General features: G+C 53.8%; 1 protein-coding gene across 5 annotated transcripts in view; it reads left to right on the top strand.

Annotated features, from left to right (window-relative positions):
• The first annotated feature begins 825 nt into the window (after positions 1 to 825).
• The window catches only part of TFEB (transcription factor EB), a 52348-nt gene continuing 30779 nt past the window's right edge, over positions 826 to 22394 (top strand). Inside the window, exons 1-2 of one of the 5 annotated variants that reach the window (XM_030796203.1) lie at positions 1592 to 1736; positions 4295 to 4456. Coding sequence is in view for 1 of the 5 variants with exons in the window: in XM_003266287.3 (XP_003266335.1) it covers positions 920 to 939 (20 nt within the window). In the remaining 4 variants the exon portion in view is untranslated. Of the gene's footprint in view, positions 940 to 1477; positions 1737 to 4030; positions 4457 to 6649; positions 7037 to 13123; positions 13466 to 22394 lie in introns of those variants that run through there. The other 4 variants (XM_030796204.1, XM_003266287.3, XM_030796202.1 and 1 more) reach the window with 4 other exon arrangements.

The raw sequence follows: 22394 nt of genomic DNA, 5'->3' as shown, positions 1-22394 counted from the left end.
GATCAACATGGCGAAACCCTGTCTCTACTAAAAATACAAAATTAGCCAGGCATGGTGTCGCACGCCTGTAATCCCAGCTACTTGAGAGGCTGAGGCAGGAGAATCACTTGAACCCAGGAGGCAGAGGTTGCAGTGAGCCGAGATTGCACCATTGCACGACAGCCTGGGCAACAAGAGTGAAACTCTATCTCAAAAAAAAAAAAATTAAATTAAATTAAAATAAATAAATAAAAAAAATGCTCTGCTGACCTGATTTACCAAACTACCACCAGAACTACACCAGTGACACTGGGACCCACATGTATGTCTACTAGCAGTGTGATTAGTGGTCTAACACACCCTAGATCTAGGTGGCTGTCTCATCTGTTGATCAAATTTGAACTAGCAGTTTCTGAGGAATTCTAGATGCCTGTGTGCACTTATAACAGTCATGGGGTCCTTTAGGAAGGAGGGCGATGCTGCCAGAAACTATTTCTTGGGGGGCTTCAGAAGGCCAGGGCTGTTAGGCTGATTGTATTTTTACCCAGACCCCTATGTCCCAGGATGTGTATTTGAAGAAGGGTTGCCTCTCAGCTGTGGAGAAGAGGGAGAGCTACTTGAGTCACAGAGAAATCGAGCCTATTTGCTCGAACCAACTCAGCAAGGGATCTTGTCCTTTTGGACTTCATCCCTGTCCTCCTCAGGAGCCTCTTAGCAAAAGATCCAGAAACCAGGAGCAACATGGTATATGGGGAAGGAGGAGAGAGAGGAAGAAAAAGAGGAGGGGAAGGAGAAGAAAAGCAGGGGAGGGGCAGGGGGAGGAGACAGGGAAAAAGGGGCGGGGAAGAGGAGAAAGTAGAGAATGATGCCTCCGCACCCTGTGAACTTCCAACAAGGGAAGGTGACATGAAAGGAGATCAGACAATTTCTGTCCAGCAACATGACAGCAAGCTCTGGCTGGTGAGTGGGGCGTGAATGTAGAACCCATAATGGGGGCAGGCTGCCTTCTACAGTCATATTTTACCCTGTCCTTCGCCAGGCTCACCCTGGCCTTGCCCCTTATGATCAGGGGCAGGGACAAAAGCGCAAGATCCAGGTCCTCCACCCTAATCCTGAAGAGAAGCTGGAATTAGCCACAGGTGGAGTTTCTATGGCAACAGCACACCATCTGGGACCCTCTCTTTCTTAGACTGCCGAAGGACAGCTGGCTGCAGGTTCCTTCTAGGGGGTCGGACAGGCTACAGAATGTATCGTAGTGAGCCCTGGTTTGGGACATTACTGAGAGGAGAAAGAAAACTTGTAAAGAGGTAGAAGTGGATCAGAGGTTCCGAGTCAAGAGCCTCTTTCCCTGTAAGCCTTAGTCCGCTGAGCGGGACTACAAATCCCGGCGTGCCTAGCGGGACTGCAGCGAGAACTACGCTTCCCAGTGGGCGCCGCGGCAGAGCGGCTGAGAGGCGGGGCGGGTGCTGCCCTCTGCCGGGCACGGAGGGAAGTGTGCGTGGAGTGACAGCCGGAGCCCGGGCGCCGGGCGCGGGGCTCGGTGACAGCGGAGGCGGCGGCCCGGGCGGGACGCAGGGAGCGGCCGCGGCGCCGACGGCGGCGGGAAGGGCGGACGGGGCGGGCCTCCCTGGTGGCGCGGGGCCGGAGCAGCCCGGGAGCAGGTGGCGGGCACAGCTTGCGGGCTAGGCACCCGAACTTGGGACAAGTTGCCGGAGCCGCGGGGCGCGGGCGGCGGACAGATTGACCTTCAGAGCGAGGTGAGCGGGACTGGGGAGCGAGAGGCGCAAGGAGGGCCCGGGATCCCCGACCCAGGCTCCCTGGCCCTTATCCCGTGGGTCCCCGAGACAGGTGGGCGGGTGGGGGATGCCGGCAGGAGAGGGAAGCAGGACCGTGCGCGCCGCCACCCACCAACAGTCCGTCCGCCCCCGGGCGCCCAGCGCGTGGCCCGAGCGGCGCTGCCCGCCGAGCCGGGAGCCCCCTCGGCCCCTCCCTTCAGGCGCGGGCCGGGGGCGGCTTCTCCGCGACCTTATGTAACCGGGCGGGAGGGGCCGGGCGGGCATGGGCCTTCCCGGCCCGGAGCTGGGAGTCGAAGGGGCGGGAGGCGTGATGGTGAACTCGCAAGAAGTTTGAGGGACGCGCGGGCCCCGCGCCCACTCCCCCTCCACCGGACACGGCTGGGGCCGGCGATGCCGGAGAGGGGGTCGGATGTAGGGGAGGTGTGCGGGGGCCGAGTCTGGCCTGGCCAGCGGGGGAGTGGGAGGGCCGGAGCGGTGCCACGCCCCGGGGGCTGGGCTGATGGGGGGGGCGGGTGGAAGTACCATCTCTCCCTCCCTTCCCGTCCCTTCCTCCAGCTCGGTCTCTTGAAGAAGCCGCCCCTGGCCCCGTCCCCGCGAGTCCCTGGGCAGTCTCCTTCTCCCCGTGGGTTATTCCATGACCCTGGGGAACACCAACCCCGGAGCGCTCCCTCCGTGCGCCCCGTTGTCTGCCTCCCCCCGAGTACCCAGCCGCCTGCCCGCCCCCGAGTTTCCCCCTCCCCCCGTCTCGGTCTCGAATCCCGGAAAACACGCCCCCTTCCCCCCGATCCCCTGAGTCCGCGCCGCCCACCCCCGGGCTGTCCCGACCAGCTCTGGCCCAGCGCGTCCGCTCGCCTCCTGGAAGGGAACGGGCAGATGCCAGCTCGGCCCCCGCCCCTCGGCCCCCTTCCCGCGCGGGGTTCCGGCTTCACGCACGGCTGCCCCGAGCTGCTCCGGGCTGCGCGAGCAGGTTCGCGCCGCAGCCGCCTGGCTCGCCCCAGCTCCGCGCCCCGGGGGAGGAAGGGAGGGAGCCCGGGGCGGGGCTTGTCTGCGGGAACCCTGCTGGGCCCAGTCCCCCGCCCTCCGCTCCCCGCCAGCCCCTGGCCGCTGCGCCTTCCCCCGAACCCCCCTCAGCTCCAGCCGTCGTTCTCTCGCCTGTCTGTTCTGGGGACGGTTCAGCGCGGAGCTTCTGCACTCAACTTGAGCGCAGTTTTTGGCTTAGAGCTCGCTGGGGAAGTGCAGGTTAATTACTGCCCAGCTCCCATCCCCTGCCCCTCCCCCCATCCCGAGTGAGGGGCTGCTTCATCCCTCAGGGAAAGGGACAAGACAGATGCAGGCCCCCAGTGACACCTCTGGGGTGTGGCCTCAGGCCCCTGCACCCGCCCTGGCCGAGATTCCATTGGCCCAGACCTGGCACTGTTGGGCAGCTGGGGATGAGGTGGGAGGCTGGTCTCTGGTTTCCTCCTGGGTGGACAGATGCGGATGCGCTCGGTTAGAACGCAGTTCTTGGTGCCACGACTGGGAGACAGTCCTCAGGCCCTCCCCTCAGGGAGCGCACTGTCCGGGGAGGGACAGCCAGCCATAGTTCCTGGCCGGCCAGGAGAGGCAGAGGCAGAGACAGAGGAAGGGGAAGGGTCAGCTGCCTTGAGGCCCCTGCCTGCTAACCTGACGGTATGCTTTCACCATGCCGGTGTCCCCAGCCCCAGGACGATGAGCAACTCGCCTGGCTCCCTTCTTTCCGTCTGCCTCCTGGCCACGGGGCCCGGAGAGCTGGGAGCCAGAGGGTGTAAATGAAGGGCAGGGCTGTTTGGGTGACTCCATGCTCTGCTTCTCCCCGAGGGAAGCCAATGGTGCTTACCATTTACAAGGCCTGTTACAGCTGCAGGGTTATTTTGTCCTCAACTCAGCTCTGGGAGGCGGAGCCAAATGGGGACCCAGGTATCTTGGTTACGGGTGCCCTGGAAGGAGTTCAGGGGATAGGGCAGGGGACACCCTAGGTAGGCACTGAATCTGGGGAGAGCCAACTGGGCTTTTGTGGGCTAATGGCCTGGTGACTCACAGTCAGAGGTGGGCAGGGAGTGGGCCAGGGCAGGCAGGAGCCCTTCCAGGGTCCCACGTGCGCTGTCACAGGCCTCCTCAGCCTGTTTCTGGAAAGCTGAGAAGTAGGTGGAAGGGGACTCCCACCCCTCAAGCCTGGCTGCCCTTTGAGGGTCTAGCTCTTGGTCCTGAGCCCTCCTGGGGCTCTGTTTATGGCTGTAATTACATCATTAGCCAGAGTTGATAGTTACTTAGCACCTGCCCCCACAGGGAGTGGCCCAGCCACCCCCTGGGTTCTGTCTCTTCCTTTTCAAAGTCAACTCGGTTTCTGCAGGCAACAGGGGTTTCCCCAACCACAGCTGTCATGAAAACCAGGTTGGGCCTTTGTCCTGGGGATGGAGGGCAGTCAGCACTTGGGGCCCGGCTTGGGGCTGCCCTGGAGATGACCATGGAAATTGGGTTGGCCTCCTGTGATCGGAGGGCAGGAGTTCAGGGTTCCCAGAGCTGCCAGAGATGTTCACATCCCAGGACGCAGTGAACATCTATGCATTTACGGTGTGGATCCCCATCTGAGAGGAGGGAGATGAAAACACACCCACCTCACAGGCTGTTGTGAGGACTAAGGGTGCAGCAGTGCCTGGTACATGGTGAGTACATGATGTTGCTTTCTGGGTTGGTGTGGGGTTTGTGTAATGGTTGTGAGTTTGTGTGTGTGGTTAAAGTGTCTAGGAATGTGGGTAGAGATGAACTGTGAATGTGTGTCTATGAGAATGTAACAATAAAACAAGATTATATTAATAGAATATTCATCTCTTCCTTTATGCTATACTGGAACAATATTATAATAAGGTTGATTATACAATAATTGCCAACATTTATTGTGTGTTTAGAGTGAGGTGGGAATTACTGTTTGCATTACACTTACTTACTCAGAGAGGTTAAGCAAGTCACTTAAAATCACACAGCCTGGAAGTGACAGGATTGGAATTTTAACCTAGGTCCAATTGACTCCAAAGTCTGTGTTCTCAGTCCCTAGAGAAGACCACTTCTTCAAGGGGTTTCCCAGGAGTTCTCTCTTAAAAGGCGGGGGTGTGGTGGTTTGGGGACCTTCTTTTCTCTATCCAGGGTTTCCTGCTCTAAGCATGGGTGACCAAAGGACCTCCGGCTGGAACCTATCTTGACTGGCCAGGGAAGGAGACTGGTTCAGGCAAGACTTCCTAGGCTTCTTTGGAAGCCCCAGACACCCAGGAAGGGAGGAGGCATCCTTACTGATGGCCTCCTAGGTGCCTGGCTTTGTGCCATGTACTCCACGTCCATTAACGTACAGTGCAGCCCTCAGCAGGCCCTTGTTTAATCAGATGTGCAGAAGAGGCTGTGGGGATCACTGGGTGAGAATGGGACGGCAGTGAAAGTCATAAGAGCACTGGACCAGGAGTCGAGAGACCCCACTCTGCCTCTCACTGGCTGTGTGGCTGGGCAGGTCTCTGCTCTGTTCAGCCTCAGTTTCCATATCTGTGAATCTGGATCATCTGTGGGATTCCCTCCAAAGTGAACCTTCTACAAATCTTTGCCAAAGGCACCGGGGAGGAAGAAAAAGGAAGAGAAAGGAAGGGGCGGTGGGGGTGGGTTGTAAGGGGTGTTTGGGAGATGCTGCAGTCCACAGAATTGAGCTTTAGTTAAAGACTGGTCCTGATGAAGCAACCAGGAACTTTCTCTTGGGACAGCCATAGCCACTATATATTGAGTACTGGACCAGTGTCACCTGGTCAGGGGGTTGTTGAGAGCATGGGCTCTGGGGCCAGGCTATGTGGCTTGCACAGCTCTGCCACTTAACACTGTGTGAGCCTCGGCAAGCTGCTTAACCCGGCAAGCTGCTTAACCCCACTGTGCCTCAGTTTCCACACCTAAAAAGTGAGGGTTCTTGCAGCACCCACCTACTAGTGCTGTGTGAGGGCTGAGTATGCCGATATTGATGCACATGTAGTACTTAGAATAGCGCCTAATGAACTCTTATGACTCAGTGAGTTATCTATTTCTCATTCTTAAGTGAGGAAATAGAGGCATGGAGAGCTCTAGGGAAGGAATAAAGACCTGTGGGTTGCAAACAGGCCTCCCCATGTGTCTAACGTTCTCTGATGTAATGCTTTACATGGGGCTTCCCACCACTCTCTGTCCCCCCACACCAGCCTGCTCTCCTCATTGAACAAGACGGTGCAGGGGGCTTGGCAATGCCTGCAGCATCTCTACTACCCCTACCCTGCCCCTTGGGTTTCCCTGGGTAGCATCTGGCCTGGCCACTGACCACGCCCTCCTAGCTGTGGCTGTCCCTTGCTCTCCTATCATCTGTCCCTCCTCCACACTGCACCAGAGATACGGATCCCCTTGGCTGTGATGTCACTGAGGGCAGAGATAAAATCGCAGTGATAGGGTAGGATCTGGGACTTATCATGCCCACAGGAAATGCTTTGCTGTGAAGTGGCAAAGTGGTGGGTGAGAGCCAAGAGGAGCAGAGGCAACAGGCAGGGTCATCACCAGCTTTCCTTCCTGGCTCTTAAGTGTGGGCTTAAGGAGGAGAAATGAGGTCTGGCCACCCATCTTTTGTCCAGCTTTCTTATGGGGATAGCCACCTGGCCCCATAAGATCCAGCACCTGCTTGCTGGCCATACAGGCCACCTGGTTGGCTCTTATGCATACAGCGGTGGTCCCAGAGTAAGATGTGGTGCTGTAGGGATTAATCCAGGAATTCCACTAGACTCTCCATCCAAAAACCCATGGCTCATATTCCCTCCTGTTAGCCCTTCCTTGCTCCTTCCCTACAAGCAAATCTTTCCCTCCATCAGGGCACACCTTTCAGAGAGACCGGGGCAATGTTCCATCGTACTGCAGCCTGGCTGGATATTATGATCACCTGCGGAGCTCTTAGAAAACACCACTGCATCTGAATCTCTTGGGGAGGGGCCTAGGCATCTTTATTTCATTTTTTTTTTCTGGGATGATTCCGATGCCCTTTCTCTAGGGCAGTGGTTCTCAAATTTGGGCATGCATGAGAACTCCCTGGAGGAATTGTTTAAACACAGATGCTGGGCCCCTCCCGGTGTTTCTGCAAATTCCATGTGGTCTAGAATTTGAATTTCTGACAAGTCCTCTAGTGATGCTAATGCTGCTGGTCCACAGAGCACACCTGGAAAACCACCGCCTTTGGGTCCTGCCGCTTTGCACCTACCCAGGTGAGAGCCGCCCTTCTCCTGGGTTCTGTGTCTCTGACTTTGGGCCTGGTAGGCCTGTCCCCTTTTGAAGGCAGGTCCCCAGGGGCATGGACTACTTCTGAGAAAATCTGGTGTCCCCTTTACAGTCAGTCCTTCCCATTTCTCCACCTGTCCCCACCTCCTATGAAACTGTCCACTGTTCGGCCTTGCAGCTCTTGGTCCCACTCTCTGGGACAAGTGCTTAAAACTGTGCACTGGTTGATGAAGGCAGGATGAGGCGGACAAACAAGGATGGCACTAGCTGAGGGGCCTCAAAACATGCGTCAGGGTCTGAAGCTGCTGTGAAGGTGCTTGGAGCTAAAGTAGCATTATCGCAGTAATTGGGGAGGTGTTCAGAGAGGACCCTCACTTTGTTGAAGGGAGGCTCTTAAAATACTTCCTGTTATTTCACTTTCCCACCCTATGGAGGGCAAGTATTTGATTCCAGCTTGAATCGTAGTTGTTGTTAACAATAAAAATGATAAAGACACACACAGAAATAAGCTGTTCCCTTTTCCTTTCCTCTCCCAGACCAGAGATGCAGGGAGGGGAGGGGGAGGGCCCCTGCTGGAGGTAGTGGAGTCTCTGTCATCTTCTAGGAGGTCCTGGGCCTTGAGAGAGCGGTTGGTTGGGAGAGCCTGGGGGCTGGCCCCTGGGGGGAGGGGTGTGGAGTTGTTTGTGGAAACTGGAGGGAGTTGGGGTGAAGCCTGGTAGGAGGTGAGAAGAGGTAGCAGGTCCCACAGCCCTGCTGCAGGGGAGGCGAGGCGGGGCCGGGAGTCGGGGCGAGATTGGCGTCTGAGCCAGCCAGTCCTCCGGTGACTGGGGACAGGGATTTGGTGTGTTTTGGTCCATGCCGTACCCCTAGCACCTAGAAGAGAGCCTCGTATATAGTGGCTGCTCAATAAATCTTTGTGGAATGGATGAGAGAATGGGATTGAGCCCCCATCGTGTGCCCAGAAATGCAGACACACAAAAAATGCTCTGTCTACCCTCTCTACCCTGCAGGCGCTTCACCAGCTGACACCCAGGGGCCTCACCCACAGGTCCACAAGGCGCCGAGCCCTCTGCCTCTGCCCTGTCTTCCTCCCCGCACAGTGATCCAGGCCCAGCCTCCTTCTGGTGTGGGTCTCACAGTCTGTTCCTGCCCACAGAGAGTCTGCCAGCACCTCCCCCAACCCCCCCTCCCCGAGTTCTACCAGTGGGTCTGTGGGGTGGGGCTCCGGTTTGTTTTCTCCTGTTTGCCAAGGGAAGTCACAGCCTGTCCTTTGCCTTGTTTATAATTGCTTTGAGGACAGCACCTGCCGCGGCCCCCCACAGTCCCTGAGGGGTGCAGAGTGGCCAGGAGGTGACACACTATACTGTCTACCCCCTGCCGCCTCTTGTCCCCTCCCAGCTCTAGCCAGGTGCACTTTCTGCTGCCTTGCCAGGACGGCGCTGGCTGGCCTTGCTTTGGGGCTAATTGGAGCCATAGAGCTGGGGGCGTCAGAGGGCAGCTGGCGCTGCCCCCATGTTGTCAAGAGGAGGGGACCGAGGCCCAGGGATTCAGCAGCACAAGGCCTTCAGTGTCAACAGGCATGTACTGAGCACATCAGAGGTACCTGGCACTGGGCTGGCCAAGCAGGGCGGGTGGGAACAAGATCACAGCTTCTCCCGCAAGGTGCCGATGGCCTAGCCAGGGAATCTTAGTAACCACAGAGGGCAGAGAGGAGCAGAATGCGAGAAGCTAGTGTAGACTAATGTACTAAACAACATAAGCGCGGCGATACCTGCCCTTTGCCCTGAAGAGCATTCTCCTTGGGCCTCTCGCTGGCACAGAGACCTTGACTCAGCGTGGTTTAGGCCCTCAGCCCTTTCCACCCTCTGGGCCCCAGGAAGGGCAACTCTACTGCTCCCTGGGCCCTCTCACCTGGGGGTCACCTCTGCAGGCTCCGTTCTGGACAAGTCCTTCCTTCCAGGAGGACTAGAGGCTGCTGCAGCCTTTGAAAGGAGGCTCTGAGCCACTCACCTGCCACTTGGAAGCCCTGGGGCCATGGGGAGATGTGGTGCTGCATCAGGGCCGACAACTCAGGCCTCCTTGGACCTGCCTGTGACTGAGCCTCCATGCTTGGGCCTGGAACCTGGGGGCAGTGCCTCTGTTCCTCCCACCTCCAGAACCTTCTTTTTTGTTTGTTTGCAGACAGGGTCTCTCTGTGTTGCCCAGGCTGGAGTGCAGTGGCACAATCATGGCTCACTATAGCCTCAACCTTCTGGGCTCAAGCAATCCTCTTACCTTAGCTTCCCAAGTAGCTGGGACCAGAGGCACGTGCCACCACACCTGGCTAATTTTTAAAATTTTTTGTAGAGATGGGGTCCCACCATGTTGCCCAGGCTGGTCTCAAACTCCTGGGCTCAAGTGATCCACCCGTCTCGGCCTCCCAAAGTGCTAAGATTACAGGCGTGAGCCACCTCGCCTGGCCACAAGCCTTTTTTCTCCCCTCCACCCTCCGCCACCCTCTGAGCCTCCATCTAGTTCCACAGCATCTGCAGCCTTGGACTATCTCTCTCTCTCCTGCTCTTTGTCTCCCCTTCTCTCCTTCCTCTTTATTTCCTTCTCTGCCACCTTCCTTCTTTTGATGTGTTCAAAGGATGACCAGGGCCCGCCCCACCAGTACCTTTCTCACAGTCAGCCTCCAAGTCCTGCTGTCAGGGGCCCAGAGGAATGGTCCACGGCAGGGTGAGTGGCTGCGAAGGTACCCAGCCTGACGCAACCCCCTACCCATGGCCAGGAAGGGATGTGTGGTGGCTGGGACATCCTGGGCGGGGTGGCAGGTGAAAGAGGCTAGAGTAGCCGGCTCCTGTGGGTTGAGGGGCAGCCAGCAGCCTGGGCCAACTGGGGGAAGGGACCCTCCCTAGACAGCCCCAAGCATTATCACTACTCCAGACCTGTGCCTAACTACAGGTTGTCATCCACTTCTTTGGATCTAATTATAGTGTTTTGCAAAACTAGGTATGGGAAGAAAATACTATATCTATTTACTTATATCTCATTCTTTTCTTTCTTTTAAAATTGTGAAATATAGCATAGTTGCTTAAAAAAGCATAAACATACACATATAATGTAGTAAATAATTATAAAAGTGAACCCCCGGCCGGGCGCGGTGGCTCACGCCTGTAATCCCAGCACTTTGGGAGGCTGAGGCAGGCAGATCACGAGGTCAGGGGTTTGAGACCAGCCTGGCCAACATGGTGAAACCCCGTCTGTACTAAAAATACAAAAATTAGCCAGGTGTGGTGGCACGCACCTGCAATTCCAGCTCGGGAGGCTAAGGCAGGAGAATCGCTTGAACCCGGGAGGTGGAGGTTGCAGTGAGTCAAGATCGTATCAATGCACTCCAGCCTGGGCGACAGAGCAAGACTCCATCTAAAGAAAAAAAAAATGAACCCCTAGGCAACCATCACCCCGGTGAATAAACAACAGAATGTAGCTTGTATGCCAAAATCAACTCATGTGCCCTCCACCCCCAGAGGTAATCACTATCCTGACTGTACGATAATCAGCTCCTTGCTTCTTTTATCATGTAACCACCTGTGTCTGCATCCCTTAGTTGTCGAGTTTACTTTTGCCTGACTCTGAATTTAATACAGATGGAATGGCACTGGACGTGTTCTTTTACGTCATGCTTTTCCCACCCAACAGTGTATTTGTGAGAGTCACTCATGTTGTGTATAGCCGTAGTCTGTTAATTTTCTTTCTTTTCTTTTTATTATTTATTTATTTATTTTTGAGATGGAGTCTCGCTGTGTTGCCCGTGCTGGAGTGCAGTTGCGTGATCTCGGCTCACTGCAACCTCCACCTCCCCAGCTCAAGCGATTCTCCTACCTCGGCCTCCCAAAGTGCCAGGATTGCAGGCGTGAGCTACAGGGCCTGGCCTTTAATTTGTATTTCAACCTCAGTAAATAATTCTGTTAAATGGCTGTACTACTTTACTCTTTGCTAGTGGCCCATAGAGTTCCTGTTGCTCCTTAGCCTTATCAACACTTGGTCTTGTTAGACAGTTTAATTTCTGCCGTGACGGTGAGTGTGTAACATGTCTCATCCTGGTGTATTGCATTTTCATTCTCATTTTTAAAATATATAATTTTGGGGTATGTTTGCTGACATCTATAATATATTCATGCATCGGGGTATATATAAGCAATTTATAAGGAAAGAAGCATATATTGAGAGTGCTCAAAAGTTTTTACTGATAGGAATATATTATCAAAACAGTTGAAAGATGAGGGTAATATTGAATGCCAGGAAGGGGGTTGGTATGTAGCTTGGGAGTTGGAAGGTGATATTGGTCTTGTTGGGAGACCCCCTAAGTGGCAGTGCCTGCTGGGGATAAGCCTCTTCCCAGAGGGTACTGAACCCACAGAGTACCCATCAGCCTTCAGGCCCTCTTGCCTAGCACATCTGGTGGGGGAGAAGGGGAGACTCTCAGGCTAGAGCCCTCAGCAGGTGTACCGTTCAATTTGGAATTAGCAGGTGCCCATCTTTTAGGTGCTTCTAGGGCAGTAGTTCTCCACTAGGGGTGATTTTGTCCCTCTAGGGGACATTTGCCAATGTCTGATGATGTTGGCCAGGGATACCACTAAACATCTTAAAATGCACAAGACAGCCCCTATAACTAATTACCTGGCCCTGAGTGTCTGGTGTTGAGGTTGAGAAACTCTGATCTAGGAAAAGAGCCAGGAAACAGATTTGCCATAAACTTGCTGCATGGCCTCAAGGAAGTCACTTAAGTGGTTTGAGCCTCAGCCTCCTTGGAATCTGAAAAATGGGTAGCAAGCGTTGCTGCCCCTCCCCTTCATGGGGCTCTTGTCAGGATGGGGGAGATGGTGAATGTACAGGCATTTTGGGGGAGGTGTCCCTGCAAAGGGGCCTTGTGGCTGTTGCGTTCCAGTAGAGCCAGGCTTTTCAGCACTGGCCCTTCTTCCTTGACTGTGTTCCCTGTCCACCAAGCTGGAGGCATCAGGTGACTGCTATGAGCCTCAGTCCTGGTTCGTGCTGCTGCAGGGGCTGTGAGGCGCTTCCCCCACAGTCCCTGCAGGCCCCAGCCTTTTGATGAGGGCTGCAGAAATGAGGGGTTCTCTGGGAGCCTTGGGGCCCAGAACAAAAACATTTCCAACTTTGTCCTTAGCTGGATGGGAGTCCAAGGTTGTGGGGGTGATAAGAGGTATTTATCTTGTTCCTTATCTGAGGCCCCATTGCAGGTCTCGGGCAGCAAGGGATGGGAGCCAGAGGTCCTCCCTGGGTGCTCTGCACCCCCAGGCCTGGCTCCTACTCATCCTTTGTGTCCTTCCAGAATTTGCCAGCCCAGGGAGGCCCAGGGTTGGACCAGAGTCTGGGCCCATCCTCCCTGGGCCTCTCTGGCCTCCCTGTTCTGGGCTTGCCTCACATTGCTGGCATCTCCTGCCTTCTCCAGGAGCCATGGCCTGCCTCATCTCCTCTCTGCTGCCTGCTTCCTTCCTGAAACCTGCACTCACGAAAGGGCCCAGTAAACTCATCCACCTTGAGACGAAGATGACCGATAATAGCTTAACCTTTCTTAATACAGGGTATTTGCTTATCAAAGATGAGAATCCCTTGGCCACCAGAAAGAAGCACTAAGTGAAATCTCTGCCCAGTCTCTTTGGCAGGCTGCTAAAAAAGTGCTGGGGGGCTGAGGAACCATTGAACTCGCATGTGTATCAAGAACAGTTTCTGCACAAGTGAAAAGTGTGCGGTGGTGTGGATCTTCCCGGAGCTGCCCAGGGCTCTGCTTGATCTCAGGCTCCATTTCAAGGTAGGCTGTAGTACGGCCTTGACCTGGGTGTCTGGAGGCCCCCGGAAAGCCCAAGGCCAAGGCTGCAGGTGTATGGCCAGTCAGGAAGATGGTGAGCTGTGGGGCTTCTGGCTAGAAGGACACATGTCTCTAGGAAGCAGGGCTGGGGTTAGGGTTAGGCCCACCCTGGACCTGGTGGGATTGGGACTCTGGTGAAATTCTTGCTGCTCAGTGTCTCTCCATCTGCCTAGGGCCCTCTGAGGTCAGGCTGGGGTCAGGGCGGCCATGAGAGGCCTCCTGTGGGAGGACCGAGGAGCGCCGTGGGCGCCTGGAGCTGGGGCGGGTGAGATTGGAGCAGTCTGTGTTGGGTAGGCTGCGGTGTGTGAGGCCATCGGGGCGCAGTTCCCTCTGTGCTGTGAGTAATCCTCGGCCGCATTTGCAGCTCCCAGGGGATTGTGCAACTTCCTCTCGGGCTGAGGTGCAGGGGGCTGGGTGAGAAACAGCAGCCGCCGGGGAAATGAGGAAACTGAGCCCGGCCCTGGGGCTGGGGTGCGGCCCTGGGCTCCGGCCCCTGGAGGAGCTGAGCATTCCAGGGGCCTCCTTCCAGGGGGCTGCCCTCTCGAAGGTATGAGAGCACACGCGTGCATGTGTGTGAGTGTATGCATGTGTGTGAGCATGCGTGTGAATGTGCGTCCATGTATGTGAGCCTGTGTGCATGTGTGAGTGTATGTGCATGTGTGTGGTGTCTTTGGGGAGGTGGGCGGGTAGGGATGAGGCCCCTCAGGCTGCACCGGCATTGGGATGTCTTTGGGGAGGGGTGGGGGTCTCTGAGCATGGCCAAGGCCAGGGTGAGGGAAAGAATGGGGAAGAAGGTGGCCAAGCTCCAGAGTGCAGGTTGGACAGCGTGGGAAATCAGGAGTCAGCCGGAGTTGTGCCTCGGTTTCCTCATCTCTCCAGGCTTGTTTCGAGGGTCTAGTGAGAAGGTCATGGACAGGATGTGCTTAGCATGTCACCGGCCAGGCCACAGTGAATACCCATTTACATTAGGGGCTAGGAGCATATGCTCTACATCCACCTGCTTGAATCCTGGCCCTGCCGTTTTGCAGTTTCATGATGCTGGCAAGTTACCCTCCTCTGCTTCCTCATCTGTAACATGGAGATGACAGTTATAGTGCCCACCTTGTGAGTTCTGAAGAGTAAAAGACTTTACTCACGTGAAGTGCTCAGAATAGAGCCAGCCTCCCACTAAGTGCCTGCACAGGTTAACACTTCACCAGGACATAGCATGTTTGTGTGCAGATGGCAAAAAACTGCCCAGGGCTCCTGACGATCATTTTTGATGGTGGAAGTTTGAGCTGGAACTGAGATTGATAGTAAGAGCTCATGATTACCTGGCCTTATTCCATGTCAGGTACTGTACCCAATGCTTGCTTCACCTGTACCAGACCCTTCACCCTCACAGTCACCCCATGAGGGGGATGCTGCTATCATTCCCATTTTGCAGATGGGGACATGGAGGCCCAGGGGCTAGAGTGACTTGCTCCAGGGCAGCGACATCAATGAGGGAGAATGGCAGAATGGTCCACTCAGCCCACAGGTGGGTCCCTCACCCACACCCCTGCCCCTTTTCTGGGTTCCAATAGAAGTATGGGAGAGGAGGAGGATGGAGGGTCTGCTGGGAGGGGTATGAGGGCTGGCCTTGCAGCCTGTGGGCTCTGGCCAGGGAGCCTTCTCTTTTTTCTGTGCCATCTCCAATTAAGTAATCAAAGTAACCCACAGCTATAAAGAATTAAATTAATATAGGGAATGGAGCCAGGTGCAGTGGCTCACACCTGTAATCCCAGCACTTTGGGAGGCCGAAGTGGGTGGATCCCCTGAGGTCAGGAGTTTGAGACCAGCCTGGCCAACATGGTGAAACCCCGTCCCTATTAAAATACAAAAAATTAGCTGGGCGTGGTGGCGCGTGCCTGTAATCCTAGCTACTTGGGAGGCTGAGGCAGGAGAATCGCTTGAACCCAGGAGGCAGAGGTTGCAATGAGCCTAGATTGTACCACTGCACTCCAGCTTGAACGACGGAGGGAGACTCTGCCTTAATAATAATAATAATAATATAGAGAATGGTTTATTAGTAGTTGGAGTTGGAAGAGACTTCCTAGGAGAGTGAGCTCGCTGCCAGTGTGTAGTCTTGAGAGAGCAGTTGAAGACCACTCATCTGTGGGCATGAGGGTGCAGTGGTTCTGAATCTAGCTTCAGATTCACACAGGCCTGGTTTTCAGCTCTGTCTGAGCCAGTTACTCAGGCCTCAGGCTTCAGTTTCACCACATTTAAAATGGGGGTGATAGCAGTTCCTATCTCCTAGGGTGATGGTGAGGATGAAATAAGACACCATAGTAAAATGCTTAGCACAGGTCTGGGCTGGAATAAGTGTCTGACAGATGGATGCCATTATTAGGCACCTGTTGTAGAGAGGGCGCGCCAGGCAGAGAGTTGGGCTGCACAGAGATTTTTGGAGGGAGGTTTTTCGAATTGTGGATCAGGGCCACTAATTGGACCCTAATTCGGCCATGAAATCAATTTGGTGGGTCTCCATGAATATTTTTTTCAATGAAAGAGACTAGAAAATATTCAAGTGTATTGCTCAGTATCAGTAAGCATTGTTGCGTAGAACATGTTTCGTGTGTGTGTGTGTTTGTGTGTATTGTCAAATAAAGTATATTTTTCTGTGAGTCATGGTCCAAAACTTCGGCGCCACTGCATTAGAGATTCTGTCCCTCCTGTGCCATGTTTATAGAGCACCTACTGAGTATAAGGTGCAGCAGCAGTGCTATGGCCAGGGTGCCTGTCCTCAGCAAACCTCATGGTCTGACTGCAGAATCAGGGCCCAGTTCTTAGCAAGGTGGTTACCAAGACTGTGGGTCAGCAGAGGAGGGAGCCGAGTGGTCAGAGAGGGATTCCTGGGCGATGACCCTGTGTCAGGTGGGCACGATGAGAGGAGGTGATGCCTGGGGTGAATGGTTGGCCTGGGTCCTGGGGGCTGGGGCTGGGGGCCGGAGAGCTACCTGGAAAGGTGGGAGGCTGCTGTCAGTGGAAGGCTGCAGCGTCAGGCCTGGCAGGAGCTGCCCATGCTCGCTGGAGCAGGGGGTTGGGTGGAGGTTGTCTGGGGTCTCAGGATTATTCAAGAACATTACATTTATTGTGCACTTTATTTCTATGATTATTACATTGTAATATATGATGGAATAATTAATATGGGTGAGTGCTGTACCGGTCTCCCTGGCTGGGGTGGGGTGGGGTAGAGAAGGACTCGGCCTCACTGATGCCCCCTCCCCCAGCTTGCAGGATCTATAGTCACTATGGGTGAGACCCGCATGGGCCTGGCCTGCAACCTGGCTCTCAGCTTGAGCCCTATCCAGAAGCCAGAAGACTTCCCACTATTTAGATCCCTGTCCTGGCAAGTGCTTGGCCTAGTCAGGGCCTCAGTTTCTCCATCTGTAAAGGAGGCACACTGTCCCCTGAGCAGCCAGCCTCCTGGGTGGTGATGCCCATCTTGTGACCTATTGTGGATGAACTGGCTGCAGGAAGTGTGAAGAGCTCTGGGTGGGTTATGATTGTCGTCTTTAAGGCTGGGAGGATTGGGGAAGGTCATGAGGACATCAGCTGCCTGTCTGGAGAGCCCCTGGCCTCCCTACCCTGTGACCTAGGGCAGTGGGAAGAGAAGCCTGTGACCCATGGTAGGCTGGGGATATCCCCAGCTTTGAGTGCAGGCAGCCCAGTAGGGGCCTCAGATGATAAGACCCAGATCTGGCCTAAATCTGGGAACCCCCGACCTCTAAAGCTCCACTCTTCATTGAGTACCCCAGGAGTCCCAGCTTGAGAGGCTGTGGTGGCAGGTGGAGAGGCAGTAACCTAGGACTGATTGGCAGGGGCCAGTTTCCAGGAGGCTGTGGGTGGCTTCCAACCCACTGAGCAGAGCCCAGAGGCTCAGGCATGAGCTCCCACAGTCGAATGTGGTGTTTAATGACAGGTCACATATATTGGCACTCCTGTGTGCCAGCGCTGTGCTAAGCACTTTTATGTATTTGCAAACTTTATACAATAACCGAATGCAGGTCTTTTTATTATCCCATTTTACAGGTGAGGAAGCTGAGGCCCAGAGAGGTTAAATCTCTCACCCAAGGTTACCTAGCTAGTAAATGGGAGAGCTGGCTTGAGGGCCTGAGTTCTGGATTCGGGATACTAGAGTTCAAATCTGGGTAGTGCCGCTTTCTAGCTGTGGGTCCTCAAACAGTGACTGAATCTGTCTGACCATTGGTTTCTTCCTCTGTGCCTTCCTCAAAGGGTTGTTGTGAGAGCTGTGTGAGGTAATGACTAAGTACATAGTACACAATAAGGGCCGAATAAGTGGGACCTGCTGCATGACCTGCATGCCAGTAACTGCCTTGTGACCCTGGGCCGGGTGTCTGTCCTCCTAGGTCTCAGTCTCCTCAGTTGTGTGACACAGGGTACTGACCCCTTCCTTGCTCCTCTCAATAGGGTTGTTGAGGTTGTTGGATGGGTCCTGAAGGAGACCTTCAGTGAAATAGAAGTGGTAGACTAGCGGTCCCCAACCTTTTCGGCACCAGGGACTGGTTTCGTGGAAGACAGTTTTTCCACGGGTGGATGGCAGGGGAGGGTTTCAGGATGATTCAAGAGCATTACATTTATTGTGCACTTTATTTCTATTATTATTACTTTGTAATATATGATGAAATAATTATACAACTCACCATAATGTACAATCAGTGGGAGCCCTGAGCTTGTTTTCCTGCCACTAGACGGTCCCATCTGGGGGTGATGGGAGACAGTGACAGGTCATCAGGCATTAGATTCTCCTAAGGAGCATGCAACCTAGATCCCTTATATGCACAATGCACAATAGCGTTTGCACCCCTATGAGAATCCAGTGCCACCGCTGATCTGACAGGAGGTGGAGCTCAGGTGGTAATGTGAGCAATGGGGAGTGGCTGCAAATATAGATGAAGCTTTGCTCACCTGCCTGCCTGCCCACCACTCACCTCCTGCTGTGTGGTCTGGTTCCTAACCGGCCATAGATTAGTATGGGTCTGTGGCCTGGGGATTGGGGACCCCTGTGCTAGACTACTTGAATTTCCAGAGCTGTCAGGAATTCTTTAGGGTTTGCAGCTAACCACAGGTCCGGACAGATTGTGTTTGGGCCTGCTTCAGGCTTTCATGTTTCCTGGTTGGCCCCTGCAGACATTTGAGTTGGTGGCTCTAAATCTATTCCAGGGTTTCCCAAGATGTTTTCTGTGGAAAGGTTTAGAGGTCAAGCAGGCACAGGAGACTGTAAGTCAAAGAAAAATAGGGGTTGGGGGAATGGAGAGATGATAGTCAAAGGGTACAAAACCTCAATTAAACAGGGGGAATAAGTTTTTTCCTTGAGATATATTGCACGGCATGGTGAATATAGTAAATAGTAATGTATTGTATATTTCAAAATCATTTAAGAGTTAATTTTAAATGTTCTAGGCTGGGTGTGGTAGCTCATGCTTGTAATACCAACACTTTGGGAGACCGAGGCGGGAGACTTGCTTGAGTCTAGGAGTTCAAGACCAGCCTGGGCAACATGGTGAAACATGTTACTATAAACAAAAAAATACAAAAATTAGCCAGGTGTGATGATGCATGCCTGTAGTCCCAGCTATGGGAGAGGCTGAGGTGGGACGATCAATTGAGCCTGGGAGGTTGAGGCTGCAGTGAGCTGTGATCATTCCACTGCTCTCTAGCCTGGGTAACATAGCGAGACCCTGTCTCCAAAAACAAACAAACAGAATAAAACAAAAAAAAACCACAAACAAAAAACCAAAAACAAAAATTCAAATGTTGTTACCACCCAAAATGACAAGTATTTGAGGTGATGTATATGTTAATTAACTTGATTTAATTATTCCACATGGTGCTCATAAATCACAGTATCACCTTGTACTCCATAAATTTATACAACTACACAAAACCACAAATGGTTTTCTTTGCTGTAAGACTTGCCAGAGCCTGTGATATGCTAATTTTTGTTGTACATCTCCAATATGTGGTCATGATGTATACTCTAGGGTATCTCAAAGACCTGGTGTTTAAAGCCCCATTTTCCAGATAGAGAAACTAAGACCTGGAATGAAACTTAGGAAGGGATTTTCCCAGGTTATGCAGTTACCTGTTACAGAGCTAGGGCCAGACTCCTTGCTCCTGACTCCATGGCCAGTGCTCTGCCTAGGATACCTCTTCCTCTTCCTTCTTCCTTTGTCCTCAGAGAAGTGTTGTGTGTGCTGCTGTTTCGTTCCTGAGAGCTCCTTACCTTTTTCTGGCCCCCTCCCGCTGGCTCCCAGCATTAGAGGGTGTCTGTTTCCTTCTGGGCATTGCTATGAGATGGAGCTATGCCTAGTTTATGGCTGCTGGGAGATCCTTCTCAGACTAATAGATGGCAATAAGGCTTCATCCCAGCTGCAAGTTAATTCCATTTGCTGAGCCTCATTCTCCTCAATTGTATAATGAAACTCATCATCTTGTCTGTCTTCTGGAGTTTTTGAGAAGTTCAGCTATGATATCATACATGAATGTGCTCTACTAATTTTCAATCCATATGCAGATATCCATGAGTCTGACAGTTCTTATAATTTCTGGGGGCAGTGAGGACATGGGAAAAGGAGGCCCTGGCTGTGGGAGCTAGCATGGTTGGGGCCCTAAAGTTCTGATCCCCTCCCTGGGCCACAGTTGGTGTCTGCTTTTCAGTGTACTGCTGCCTCTCTCTGCTCTCAGTTCCCCTGAACATGTCTGAAGTGGGCCAGTCTAGCTGACTCGAGGGACGCATGTCACAGGTGAGACATGAAATGAAGCACGATTTTTGAGCTGGGGGCCCTGTTTTCCTAGTTTCCTGCTGGGAGTTGGTGTTAGAGTGGGGAAACAACTCAAGTGACTTGGTGCCTCAGTACAGCTCTGCCTGGAGCAGGGAGTTTCCACCAGCTTCTGCCCAGTCCTTTGATGTCCCCACCCTTCATGGAGGGTGGCCGGTCACCTGGCTTGTGGTGTAGGGTGCATGCGGGCATGCCGATGCCTCCATCAACACAGCAGTTAGGGTCGAAATGCTCCAGGTCCTCTGCTGGCTGTGGCGGACTCCGAGTGATGGGCCAGGGGGTAGGCCAGGCTGGGTTGTGAGGTGGGAGGAGGTGGTGGCTCCCTGTCAGAGAGTGTCCTCTCCTGGAGGGCTGTTTGCCCAAGTTATTCTTAGCACAGACTCATTATAGAGTCTATTTTTAGCCCTGTTTCTAAGTGTTGCCAACATCTGGTGCAGCCAGCACTAAAGAGGGTGGGGGTGGCAGGGGCTACTCTTTTGGACATTTCTGGGGACTGGAGCCTCTGGCAGGAGAGCAAGGACAGAATCTTCTACTTCCTGCACCTGCCACAGCTTGAAGCTTGGCATGCAGTAGTTGTCCTATTCATGCTTGTGCGTTGATTGCTCTCCCAGGATCTCATCCTTTCAGCTCTAGCTCCTGTGAGTGGGTGGGTGGCAGGGATGGTGTTACCACAGCTGGAGAGGATGAGCTGAAGGTGCTCATCAGATAGGCTTTCCCACATCCACCCCTCAGGGGTCCAGTTGGCCTCGGACCCCTGCAGAGAGGCCTCAGAGGAGGGAGGCAAGCCCCAAACTAGGGTGCTTGTGACAGCTACCGCTGAAGGAGGAGCCAGCAGACATTATAGGGAGGGGGTGTACCACTGGGGTGAGACTGCCTGGGGTTGAATCCTAGCTCTGCTCTTTCCTAGCTGCGTAAACTTGGGCAACTCATCAACCTCTGTATGCCTCAGTTTCCTCCTCTGTGAGATGGAGATGGGAGTGTAGTGTTGTGAGGATTAAGTAAGATAATACTGTATGAACTGCCTAAATAGAAAGTGCTGTATAATAGAGAGGTGGTGGTATTAGTAGCAGTGATAGTGCTATATTACTGAGAAGCTCCGTATGTGACATCCTGTTGGGGTGAGTTGGGTAGGAGACCTCTCAGCTTTTCTTTGAGTGAGATGAGGCTTGCAGTGGGGCTCAGAGGAAGTTGTTATAGCCAGGCATCACGACGGTGGTGATGTCTGCAAGGCTGCAGTGGGGGTCAAGAGCTATGTGCTGGGTTGGAATCTGGGCTTTGCCACTCACAGGTTGGGTGACCTTGGATGAGTCACTTAATCTTTCTGAACGCCCATTTCTTTATGTACAAGAAAGAAATGATAATACCTGGGTCATAGGCATGATGTACGTGGAGCATTTTGCCCTGTACTGGGAGCATGGGAGGACCTGAATCCGTGAGACTTTTTTTTTTTCTTAATTGAGACAGTCTCGCTCTGTCGCCCAGGCTGGAGTGCAGTGGCGTGATCTCGGCTCACTGCAAGCTCCGCCTTCTGGGTTCAAGCGATTCTCCTGCCTCAGTCTCCCGAGTAGCTGGGATTACAGGCATGCACCACCACACCCGGCTAATCTTTGTATTTTTAGTAGAGATGCAGTTTCATCATGTTGGTCAAGCTGGTCTCGAACTCCTGACCTCAGGTGATCCACCCGCCTCAGCCTCCCAAAGTGCTAGGATGACAGGTGTGAGCCACTTTGCCCGGCTCATGAGACTTTTTTGGGAGTGGGGGTGTTGCTGTGTCCCTTTCCCATGTGGAGGATGGGGTCCTGTTGTCTTGAAATTCTTGGGAAATAGCTTGGCCTGGAAGCCGGGAGAGCCAGGGCTGTGGTCCTAGCTCTCCCTAAGCTGTGTGGTCCGCACATACTCCCTGCTTCCTCCAGTCTTCCGCAACATGGAGAGGCCAGAGAAAACTGTGGTTTTCAGATTCTTCCTCACAGTCCCAGAAGGTGCCTTGGGTACTGTCTGGGAGCGTGGGGGAGGCCCTGGTTGGAGGCCAGGTGGGGTGGTCCTCCCCACTCCCCACGCTGCTCTCCTGCTCCTCATACTGACGCCTGGTGCTCCATGGAGCTGCTTCATCCTCATATTTTACATATCAAGTGTCCAGGCCGACTTTGTCTGAAAATGGGAGTTCTGCTGCTAAAATCAACCTGGGACTTTCTGGTAGGTGACTCCCAGGCTCCTTGTCGTCTGACGTTTTGTGCCTTCTGACTTGGCATGGACTGCCGGAGGGTCTGGAGTGTATATCAGGGTCTGGAGTGCTGTGGTCACTGGATTCCCTGAGGGCTGGAGTCCCTTGGGGTGTGAAGCGCAGAGGAGGCTGCCTCCAGGGCCTCTCTGGGGCCGGGCTGCCACTCAATCTTCCCGCGCTGCCTCCAGGGCCTCTCCAGGGCCGGGCTGCCACTCAATCTTCCAGCACTGCCCCAGTCTCCCTGCACCCTCGGGATGGGGGTCCCCTGAAGACAATAGTCCATCTCAGAAGCAGTGTCTCACAGGAGGGAGGGGTGATTTGGGCAGAAAGGCCCTGCCAGAGTGCTGGCATGTAGTAAGTGCTCAAGAAATATTTGAAATGAATGAATGAAATGATACCAGCAAGGCCGCACCTCTGATGTGGTGGTG

Source organism: Nomascus leucogenys, chromosome 17, assembly GCF_006542625.1.
Source record: "Nomascus leucogenys isolate Asia chromosome 17, Asia_NLE_v1, whole genome shotgun sequence".
Lineage (NCBI taxonomy): Eukaryota > Metazoa > Chordata > Mammalia > Primates > Hylobatidae > Nomascus > Nomascus leucogenys.
This window is presented reverse-complemented; position numbering and strand designations above follow the sequence as displayed.